The 11,793-nt window shown below is 42.9% G+C and overlaps 1 protein-coding gene across 2 annotated transcripts in view; it reads left to right on the forward strand.

Moving 5' to 3' along the window:
• The window catches only part of DAPP1 (dual adaptor of phosphotyrosine and 3-phosphoinositides 1), a 43,217-nt gene extending 31,843 nt beyond the window's left edge, over positions 1-11,374 (forward strand). For both annotated transcript variants that reach the window (XM_053256347.1, XM_053256348.1), the window contains exons 4-9: positions 225-355; positions 2,351-2,398; positions 3,942-4,004; positions 6,550-6,635; positions 8,080-8,167; positions 9,747-11,374. In XM_053256347.1, the coding sequence (XP_053112322.1) occupies positions 225-355; positions 2,351-2,398; positions 3,942-4,004; positions 6,550-6,635; positions 8,080-8,167; positions 9,747-9,797 (467 nt within the window). In that variant the 3' untranslated portion in view covers positions 9,798-11,374. The remainder of the gene's footprint in view (positions 1-224; positions 356-2,350; positions 2,399-3,941; positions 4,005-6,549; positions 6,636-8,079; positions 8,168-9,746) is intronic.
• The last annotated feature ends 419 nt before the right edge of the window (positions 11,375-11,793 follow it).

An 11,793-nucleotide genomic window follows, 5' to 3' on the forward strand; every position in this document is an offset into this window, starting at 1 on the left:
CTCCCAAAGCACTTGGTTGGTTGCCAGTTCCAATCAACTCTCCTGTGCCAAGGATAAGGACCTATGCAAGATGATCATAGATCTCCAGTGGTGTGATGTAGCATTAATCAGCTGGATCTTCCCAGTTCATCCATTATTTGCCCCATGTGCTTTTTTGAGCCCTTCCTGTTAGAGGGGGAAGTGTCTACATATTCTTCTCAGTGCTGGTGTTTCACTTCATTTAGGCACTTTGATTGTACTAAAACACCCATACCCCAGGAGGGTAGAAGAGCCTTCCATTTATGAATCTGTGCGGGTTCACACAGCAATGCAGACGGGGAAAACAGAAACCGACCTTGTACCCAACGCACCATCGGTGAGTTACTAATCTGTTGCTGGACTAGATGGAACATTGTTGGATTGATAAAGCTCTTTGTTTCTTGTTTGGGAAAACTGAATGAAAGTTTGTTTGGAGTTGAAGTGAATTCTTAGGGGGGAAACTTCACACGTATTTCAAAAACGTGTTGGAAATCCTAATTTCAAGGCTCACATTTTGAAGTTTGATTAGAATCTTGGTAGTAAAACTTTTCAGAATTGTGCTGGAATCCCAAATGTTTCATTAAAGGCTTAGCGGGAAAACGTTTCAGAACCTTATTGAAAACCCCCACTGTAGGGTGTGTGTGTGACACATTTTAACGTGTTAAATTTAAAATTTGGGGCTGAGGAGCTGATACTTGATGTTCAAAATAAGTTTCAATTTTAAGGGTGTTCTAGGGACCAAAATACAACATTAAGGGTTCAGAACATGTATTTCAGAACAACCAGTAAGTATTAGTTGTTTTTGTGTCTTGTATTATTTATTATTATTATTAAATTAAAAGTAATAATGCAGAGGCTTAAAGAGCATGGACTGCAAGTCAAGAGGTCCCTTATTCACATCTCAGCCATGAACCCAGGACCAAACTACATATGAGCAGAGCTGGCTCCAGCTTTTAGGGGCCCTTGGCTGGCTCCATGTGTAATATTTGCCCACACCATTAAATCCCGGCAGCATTGCATTATTGGTCAATGAGTTCGCAAACACACAGACCTGTGTCTGTGTTCATTTTGCAGATCTGCAGCTCACAATACATTAACGCAAACTGGGCATGCTCAGTTGCCAAAGTTAATGAGACTACTTCAGCAGCCTAGAAGTCAGAATATCAACATGTTTTTTCTTTCTTTCAAAACAGCCACTCTTGGGCCTCATTTGGACCAGGTACATGGTGCTGGGGAGAGAGGATCAACCATTAATGCCCCATTCATTTTTCCTCCTCTGTAGCTGTTAACAGTTTCAGGTGCACAATTTAGGTTGAGGATATGACACAGGGGAGGATTAATCCCTTCTCCTATAATACATCCCCATTCTAAATGGGGCCTTGCGTACTGTAGTTGCATTTAATGGAAGAAATAAATGTTGGGAGATCTGGTGGGCCACTGTGTGAAACAGGATGCTAGACTAGATAGGCTTTGGGTCTGATCCAGTAGGGCTGTTCCTATGCTCATACCTGATCGTGGGTATCCTGCTTCACCTGTAGTTCGGCCTTCACTAGATGGTCCTAGGTAAGTCACTATATCCCAGGCTCAGACACCTATCCTTACTTACTCAGAAGTAGTCCCATTGAGATTAAAAGGACAAGTTAGGCTTTTCATTTCAATGCGACTGCATTGAGTACTTTTCCTCATCATGCCAGCCAATGTACATAAAGCACTCTGAGCACTCAAAAACACTATATAAATGCTGAGTAATTGTCTTAATCTTCTCTGAGCTTCACCATGTTAATTTTCTTTGATGAACACAGCCAGAGTTGTCACTGCCTGTAAACTGACTTTTAAACACCAACTTGCTCTCCTGTGTCATAAATGGTAATCTTAAATCCAGAATGCTGTTGACCAGTGAGGCCTTTTTCAGTGCCATTTTACAGTACATATACAAGGAACCCATTGTCTGAAGTATAACGATGGTTAATTACATTGGGATTTAATTAAAATTTGTCTGATTATATCCTCAGAGTGCTCTGAATAGACTTCAGAGAGTAAAACAGGCCTGCCTTCATCTGTGATGCAAGAGGCTGCCATTAGAGCAAAGTCAGTGCATATTTACCTCAGACACAGACATGTCTCATGCTCTTGGCAGAGAATATGATGACACATTTTACTAGGAGAAAGTGAGCAGTTGCGAGGTGGATGAGCTACCGCTGTTTATGGCTTTGTCAGCAATTCTAAGGCTGCATAATGATTCGTTATCAAGGTTTAGGTTTATTTGTCTTTGTGCGTCTGCCTGCCACTCACCCACCCACCCACTTTTTAACCATAATATCTTTCATTGCAGTTAGGTACAAAAGAAGGATATCTGACAAAACAAGGCAGAATAGTTAAGGTAAGAAATGCTATAGGTTCTTCTATCTTATTTCTTTCAAACACGTAAAATCAGTGTTGGAAAAGATGTAATCAGTGACAGCACTAGAAAAGTACATTTGTGGAGGACAGGGTGAGGAAAGCAGATTCTGAAGGACCAAGTTCAGTCCTGCCAGACTATTTCCTTGTTTTAGGTAGATTGCTGGTTCACAGTCCATAATGGTTGGTTGGTCTCAGTGGGAGCTGGTCTTGTGGTAGCAAACATGAATTGTCCTCTTTGCTAAGCAGGGTCTGCCCTGGTTTGCATTTGAATGGGAAACATGTGAGCACTGTAAGACATTCAGGCCACTTTGGGTAGAGAAGGTTCCAAGTTCCCTACTTGGCATCTCCAGATAGGACTGAGAGAGACTCCTGCCTGTAACCTTGGAGTAGCCACTGCCAGTATATGTAGACAACACTGAGCTAGATGGTCTAACTAATGGGAGGAGAGCTTGTCTTGTGGTAGCAAGTATGAATTTTCCCTATTGCTAAGCAGGATCTGCCCTGGTTTGCATTTGAATGGGAAATATGTGTGGAAACTGTAAAATATTCCCCTCAGGAGATGGGGCTGCTCTGGGAAGAGCATCTGCATGCTTCCATGCAGAAGGTTACAAGTTCCCTCCCTGGCATCTCCAATTCAGGGCTGAGAGAGTCTCCTGTCTTCAACCTTGGAGAAACTGCTGCCAGTCTGTGCAGAGCAGGGATTCTCAACATTGGGTACCCAGATGTTATTGGACCCATAATCCCCAGCCCCAGTGGCTTTTGGTTGGGGATTATGGGAGATGAAGTCCCACAAAATCTAGAGACCCAACATTGAGAATCCCTGGTGTAGACAATACTCAGCTAGATGGACCAATGGTCTGACTCTGTATAAGGCAGCTTCCTATGTTCCTAAGGTTGGGAAAGAATTTGTGATCTCTCTGCACTTTGGAATGAGAAAGAGAGCTATTGGAGATATGACTGTCCCCCCACAATTATGGCAACTGTAAGGAACTTTAAGATTTTGCTCCCCCAACATCTACAACCTTTTGCCACAAATGCTTTCTCCCTTCATTCTCTGCCTCAAATTTGCAGTTGAAGAAGACTGCACATCCTTCTAAGAATTACTGCATTGTTATCAACCTGAGGTACTGGAAAGTAGTCCTTTTACAACCTCAGTGCACAATCCCATGAAGATTATCTCTGTCATATTAGATGACATGTTTACATGCATAGATCTGGAAATTTGTATTTGTTCATGCCATTTATTCATGCCATAGATAAGCAAGCAAATTAAAACAAATTTCTTTCCTCTGACTGAATAGAAGCTTTGTTATTGTTAGGATAAATGGAAAACCTGTGGTACCTGTCCCTAAATCCATTCCTGACACAGTTGGTATTAAATACATGTTAAGAAATAGGCAGAGCAAAAGAAGGAGAAGAGAAGAAACATATTTTCAATGCCCCTGTTCTCTCTCTCTTTTTTTTTTTTTTAATAAATCTTTATGGTCCTAAGTCCTCCGCTTTTCATCTCTTTTTTTTTGCAGAACTGGAAAACTAGGTGGTTTACATTGCACAGGAATGAGCTGAAATATTATAAAGACCAGACGGTGAGCAGACAAATTATACTTGGATGTATGTTTGGCATCACTGGAGTTTGTTGAACATTTATTTATTTATTTACACTCCTATCCACTCTTCCTCCAAGGAGCCCAGCGTGGTGGTTATAGTTATCCTCACAACAACTCTGTGAGGTAGGTTCAGCTGAGAGATAAGCGAGACAGGCACGGAGTCACCCAATGGGTTTTATGGCTGAGTGGAGAGTTGAACTTGGGTTTCCCCAGTTCTTGTCCAATGCTTGTCTGAGAGGAGAGGAGAGCTGGTCTTGTGGTAGCAAGCATGACTTGTCCCCATAGCTAAGCAGGGTCTGCCCTGGTTGCATGTGAATGGGAGACTTTCTGTGTGAGCACTGTAAGATATTCCCCCAGGGGATGAAGCCGCTTTGGGAAGAGCATCTAGGCTCCAAGTTCCCTCCCTGGCTTCTCTAGGATAGGGCTGAGAGAGATTCCTGGCTACAGCCTTGGAGAAGCCACTGCCGGTCAGAGTAGACAATACTGAGCTAGCTAGACCAATGGTCTGACTCAGTATATGGCAGTTTCCTATGTTCCTATGTACACCTCTGGCTCTCACGTAAAGCTGAGACCTGAGATCTTTCTGAATCCAAAGAACTAGAAGAAGGCAGTTCTCTTATTCGAACTTCTACTGTACGTTGTACCACCATTCCATGGCTACTCTTGTAAGAATCACAGGCATTTCTACCCATCGCTTGTCAGCTGACATGGGCAGTGGGTGGGCGACACAAGCATTACTTCTCTGTTCCATAGGTGGGTGCAGTTTCCTACATGCAAGAGAACTAGTCTGAAGCCACACAAGGAGACTGACTATGAAGCGCTTCTCACGATCACCAAAAAGTGGGCTAAGGGAGCCTAGCCTGCTTTTTGGTGATTGTGTGCTACAACAGGAGCTGCGCGGCTCCCGGCAGCAAACCGCCCAAAGTACCCCTCCCCTTAGCCAAGGTTAATGGAGCGAGTGCTTTGTTAACCTTGGCGTTTTGATCGTGTATTGCCGTGGCAACGCACAAGGAGACCCCTGACCGGGAGGCTGCAAGCAGCTTCCCAGGCTCAGGGGTCTCTCCAGGATGCCCCATGTGCTTGCTTACTGGAACTTCCGGGGGCCGCACGACCCCTAATTCCCACAGCCCTTGCTGGCCCCGTGAGGGAGCTGGCAGTCGTGTGGGTAGCCAATCCGGCCGCCCAGGGGTGTCTGGTGATCGTCTGCGGGGAGAGCAGGCTAAGCCCACACTCCCCGCAAACCCCCTTACAGTGGGTCTCACTGATCGTGAGACTCGCCTCAGTCTGGAGTTTATTTTACTATTGCTGGCTGATGTGATGCACAAGCCCTTCAAAGATGGGCTCCGAAGCAGCAGTGCTGCTGTAGAGCACTGGGTTGCACTACAAATGTTACCACAGTTTCCCCCTTTTGTGGCAATGGGAAGTAATCTGGTAATGCTTGTAGTGAAACTGCAGTTCTCTACAGCTTTAGGGGACCTTCCCATCTGTGTAGAGTCTATGCGTTGTGTCAGCATTGTGTCAAGAAGAAGCTGACTTAGGCATTTGCTTCTAAAACCTAAAGGTGGGATAAAACGTCTTCTCCATTCAATAAATAAATGCTCGAAATGGAAACTGCACAAGTCCTTCAATGTGTGCTGCATGAGGAAATATACACATCTGTTTTGCCTGGTGGGGAGCCACCTTTGGGGACACTGGCTTACATACTGTGACAAGCCAGTCAGCCAGTCAGAGCCAGCGTGGTGTAGTGGTTAGAGTGCTGGACTAGGACCGGGGAGACCCGACTTCAACCCCCCATTCAGCCATGATACTGCTGGGTGACTCTGGGCCAGTCACTTCTCTCTCAGCCTAATCTACATCACAGGGTTGTTGTGAGGAGGAACTTAAGTATGTAGTATACCGCTCTGGGCTCCTTGGAGAAAAAACGAGATATTAAAAAAATGTAAAGTAAGCTCACTGATCCTCACCCTTTTAAACCCTGCTGGTGTGGCTTTTGAAGACAGGGAGGCTCTGTGGCTGCTAAGCAGTCCGTCCTCATTGGTAACAATAGCAGCAGAAGTACAAGGACATACTCCTTTGTAGCCACAGGCTATGGCTGTAGGGTTTAAAGGAGCACAGAAGCAGAGACCTTGCTTGGCACTTAGATAAGTGGCTCACTGCACTGTATGTAAACCACTCTGGATGTATCATTTTATCACAGGTTATATAATATGAGTGTGAGTTGCATAATTGCCAGCATGGAAGTGAATTCTACAAAGATGCAATTGTGTGAATGCAATTTTATTTGGTGTTGATGTATGGCTCAAAATTTATGGAAGAAGGAAGCACATATGTACAAGAAAGACTCAAAGACAAGAACCAAGATAGCTAAGGGACAAAATTGAAGATACCTAAAATGTGGCATCAGTGTTTGTACAGACAAGGCATTCCTTTGCATCTTTATTTGGGGAGTGAGGGTTGGGAGGGGGGATTTCTGCTTGTGTCAGGGAGGAAAAGCAATTGTTTCAAAAACAACCTTATTTTCAAGTCCACAGAGCCAATCAGAGCCCTAGACTTAACAGAATGCTCAGCAGTACAGTTTGATTATTCACAAGATAAAGTCAATTGTTTTTGGTAAGTTGTAATCTAAATAAAACTTTGGGGTTCTGTTTGGTTTGTAGCTCTTCAAAAGGCTCTGAATATTCACAAACTGCTCTGTTCAAAGGCAACACAATTATAGCCTTTCCTCTCAGAGGCTATTAAGCACTACAGTAAATGGTCACCCGTTCCCATTTTCTACCTACGACATTACTGCAAACCCTGCGGTCCACTCTTTCCTCTGAATGCCAGAGAGAGAGAGAGAGAGCTTCCTGTTACTCCACTTTCCTCATCTCAGCAGATCTTCATAGGCAGCTGCTCACTTATACTCCCTGACTTTGTTCTTTTTGACTTCCATCTTTGTACTCCTACACACAATGAATTCCATATACATACATATAAGTAAGTTGTCTTCGACCAAGTCAAACCATTGGTCGAACGAGCTCAATAGTGTCCACACTGGCTCTTCAGGGCTTGAGCCAGGGAGCTGTCCCAGCTCTATCTGGAGGTGCCAGAGGTTGAACCAGGGACTTTCTGCTTACAAAATATGCTCTACCACTGACTGAGCTATGGCCCTTCTCCAGGCATCTTTCCTCTTGTCTTTTTGCTTCTACCATGCCTCTTCCTTTACTTTCCTTCTGGTGCTTTTGCTTCCTCAATCCTATGAATCAGCCACTTTGGGTTGATTACTTGGGGTCAAAGCTCTTATGATTTAGAAAGCCTCTTCCTTGCTGGAGAGCTCTGAACAATTCACTTTCTTTTTCAATAATCTTTATTATGTTGCCATTTGTGGTTGTTTAGCAGAGCACCAAGAGGAAGCTGCCCACTCCAGTTACGAAGTAGTGCAGAGCCTCATTGTTACAGTTAGTCAAGAACAAGCATGGAGATTGTAGTGCAGTATGAAGTGAATAAGATTTATTAGGTCAAGTACATTTGAAATAGGAAAGACCTATCCTAACTATGAGCTACATAATGAATAGGAGGGGAGAGAAAGAGATACTCCCATTTGCTCTCCAAGGAGAAAGGAAGTAGAACTGACTCACTACAGGAAATGCCAAAGGAATCAAGGCAGGGGCCACAGAGTAGAGGCAAAGCAGGGACAGGTCAGGGGACCCTCACTATCTCTACTCCCAGTGCCCCTAGTGGCCATTAGGATAGTTGGTGCAAAAGCTCGATGCACTGAAACTCCGTCTCCAACATATTAAGACTTATAGAGACACAGAAAAAAATACCTTTAACACTGAGTAATAAAAATATGACTGGAGTCTAACTTGATAATTATTATTCCAGAACATTACCTGCAGAAAACATTTTTCATAAACTAGTCCATTTGCTTTCCAAATGCCTTCCCAAAAAGTAATAATTCAGGCTCCTTTTAGTTTAGCCTCAACTCTGCGTCTGTAAAATGGGACACAGCTCTTGGCAGCTATTGTTGTTTATGATACCAAGCCTTATACATGTCTTTTTTCTTTTTTAACAGTTTGGTATTCCCTGTGAGAACATATTATCTCTATGCAAAGACTGGAGTAGAAGCCGATGAATGGATTAAGATATTGCAGTGGAAACTGGTAAGGAAATGTCACACACACACACACACACACACACACACACACACACACACACACACACACACACACAAAGCAACAGTGTCTTGTGCACATTAAAGACTAACCAATTCACGAACCAATTTGTTATGTTATAGTACTGTATATTTTTTAAGCTGCTATGATTGTTTACTGAACATTTGTAGACTACAATCCGCTTCATCAGATACATGGCATGTTATTCTCAGTTTGCAGATACATGTTACCTTCATTTTAAGTCTGTCTGTGTCTATCTATCCATCTATATGCATACACACATAGATGTGACATGCAAGAGACAAGAAGTATGGCCTGGGATACTTCTATATAAATAAGGAAAGCACAGTGACAATTAACATCTGCTGCAATTGTTGGCTGACATACTGTGCAATCCACCGTTTATATAAGTGAGATGCAGATATAGAACACAAAAGTACCTAATATATGAAAAGGTATATTGCAATATCAAAGATAACAGAAAATATACATAGCAAAATACTGAACAATGTATAAAATGATGAGTAATGGTACAATGAACAGAATACAGGAATGTACAAATGGCTGATAATATATCTGGATACTGTATGGGGATGTGCAAGTAAGACTTACAGCGCTATTGCGAAGTTTTGGGGGCTTCCTCAGTGTGATCTTCAAATAATTTCAAGTCAAGTTGTGCCATCTACTCCAAGGAGCTCAATAATGCTTCGAACCTCTACTGGTTTGGTGGATTCCACCATATGAGAATGAGTGAATCTCCAAGGTTCTTTTTGTTAAGAGCAAAGCTACTCCCTGCAAGTGGAGTGAAAATTTTGGTCTTCCCAGTTTTTGGATAAGTGAGATGCACACATGCTGCTCTGTCCTATTCAAAAGCAAGCCACTGCAGCTGCTTGAAGTGGAGTGCCTCTGTGCCCACTAAGCACAGCGCCTTCACTGCAGCAACAACGCTCCCATGATTCCCCATGGAAGCATCATTGCTGCAGCAATGACACGGTCCTTAGGAGCCACAGAGGCACGCAGGAGTGGCTTGCTTTTAAGTGGAATGGAGTAGTTGTATGTGTCTCACTCACATCAACAGTGGCCTGCAGGTATGTCAGCGGTTGATAACAAAGTTTCCCTAGCTCAGCTTAACACTAATTTATTAACACTGGTTCACATGTTCTGCAGTATAAGTGTGGAACAGGAGCTGCAGCCATGGAAAAGGCTGCATCAGAGCTGCACAGAGGTGCTGCTGAGCAGCCAAATGCAGGTGTGTGGAGGAGCAAGTTTCACTGCTCTTTTCTGCCTCTAAAAGTACTTTTTGACTTCAGAAACATATCCTTACAGGTATATGTTCCTGAGCAGCCCTCAGGGACATATTTCTGAAGTCAGAAAGTACTTTTAGAGGAAGGAGAGAGAATAATGGCCTTCCTTCCTCCACTGCTGTGGCGAAAGACTGGAGAGCAGTCGTGGGGGAAATGAAGCTCCAGTCTATTTGCATTTCCGCAGGACTACTTCCGTTTCTGTAGCCTTGCGGAGCATGTCAGTTCTCTGTTACATAAATAACTGGTTTTTCTTTTTTGTCTAGTCACAGATACGGAAACAAACGCGCCAGCGTGAAGGCACACTCAGTCCATAGGTGTCTCTGTAGCAAATCTACCTGCACAAAGACCCATTTATACTGGTTCAAGCCAACGTTTTATAAATCCTTTCATAAGAATTGCCATGTTGGGTCAGATCAGAAGTCCATCAAGCTCTGTGTTCTGCCTCCAACGGTGGCTGGCCAAATAACCCAAGGAAATTTGCAAACGGGGCATGATCAAGACATTAATCCACTGATCTTTGTCCCCAGCACCCGATAATCAGAGGAATACTATCTCTGAAGGTGGAGAGTCCATTTTTAACTACCATGGCTAACAGCCACTGAAGACCACTGCATCTTTTAAAGACATCTAATCTATTGAGCATCCCCACACCTTGCTGTGACGATGGCCAATATTTCTTTTCCTGTAGTGGCCAGAAGAAGGAGGTGGTGGTGGTGTGTATTCTGGCCTTCACAGCCCTGCATCAAGTCTTCCAATGCAAGACATTTCAATGGATCTGCAGAATGAATGAACTTTGTGTATGTGGACAACTTAAAGGATAGTTTCATTGTATGATGCATTGCGTGTATTATGAAGATTCTCATGCTACTGGCACATTCCTCGCCATCCATTCCATATTCTCAAGCATGCATACTATTAATTAAACTAGTTAATTATCTGTCATTTTCCCTTAACTATAGCTCTGAAGAATTCTCTGAAAGATTCCTAGCCCCTTTACTTAATTAATTCTCAGGGCTTCTTGGTGGGCAGCCATACTAGATTAGGGCTGGAATCCAACTCCCCACCATGTGTGAATAGTGTCTCCATAAATGTATAGGATTGGAACATTTCCTTCTGATGGGAATCACTTGTGCCTCATGGGGCTATGAAAGACCCCCTTCCCCACCTTGTGGACATTACAGGATGGCAGAGACTCATGATCAGCACCTCCTGCATCAACAGACCACTATATGTGGCACCCTGGAGATCAGCTTAGGTTTCTATCCAGTATTTCAATTGCTCCTCTCAATAGGAAACATATGAAATCAAAATGCAAAAGATTTGGTCATATTAACAGAATACTCATCAGGATCACAACTGGATTTTAAACCATTGATATATCATGTGGTTTTATGTATGTTCAAGCTGAATTAAGTTTTATATTCTTTTGTATTGCACATATTTTGAGAAAAGGCCTCCCTCCAAAATGGATTTTGTTCCAACTTAGGAAATTTTTTTTTTAAATGCAGTAATGCAAATGGATTTAGTAGGCAAATATATGCAGAAAGGTAATGTAACTGGAGATCACCCTATCAGACTGGTTAGATTTGCCCGTGCCTTTTAAAAAGTCATTTAGAACCACTTTTGTTTTTTGTGTGTACATGTGTTATTTAATGTAGTCTACAGTGTCAGTATTTGGAACATTCTAAAATGCACAGTAAACACAGGGAATCAGGGATGGGTAAAGAATAGGGCTATAGGAAGAAAATGACCTTCAAAAATGTATTGGGAATAAGATGACACATTTTTCATCCAATTTGATAACATGCCATTAACTTCAAATCTATACATTACTGAACTGTATTATACATTCCTAATTTTTAAAAAAGCTGATAAAGAAAATATCCTTGTATGTCTGTGATGTTTGCAGCCTTCACAATAAGGTGCTCCAGAATGTTTCTGAATGAATTTTAGCATCATCATGGGAGGGGAGTCTGAAGTTCAGATACCTGTAGCCTCTCTTTCCCATACAGGCTTTTGAAAAAGGCCTTTATGCACTCTAGCTCAGCCTCCTGTTCTAAGCCTGGATGGCCCTTTGGGCAGAAGTGACTTCCATAAGTATTTCTAGGCAGTTTCCTACATTGTTCAACTACATTCGTGTTTCCAAAGCTGGGGGGACAGAAGATCTGAAAGCCTCATCCAGGCTATGCACACATTCTTATAGCCTTTTCTTTCCCTACTATTCAGACTTTTGCATCTTTGTTACCTATGTTGATAAGATTATCTGGTGGGCCACTGTGTGAAACAGGATGCTGGACTAGATGGGCCTTG

The sequence above is a fragment of the Hemicordylus capensis genome, chromosome 5, assembly GCF_027244095.1.
Source record: "Hemicordylus capensis ecotype Gifberg chromosome 5, rHemCap1.1.pri, whole genome shotgun sequence".
NCBI lineage: Eukaryota > Metazoa > Chordata > Lepidosauria > Squamata > Cordylidae > Hemicordylus > Hemicordylus capensis.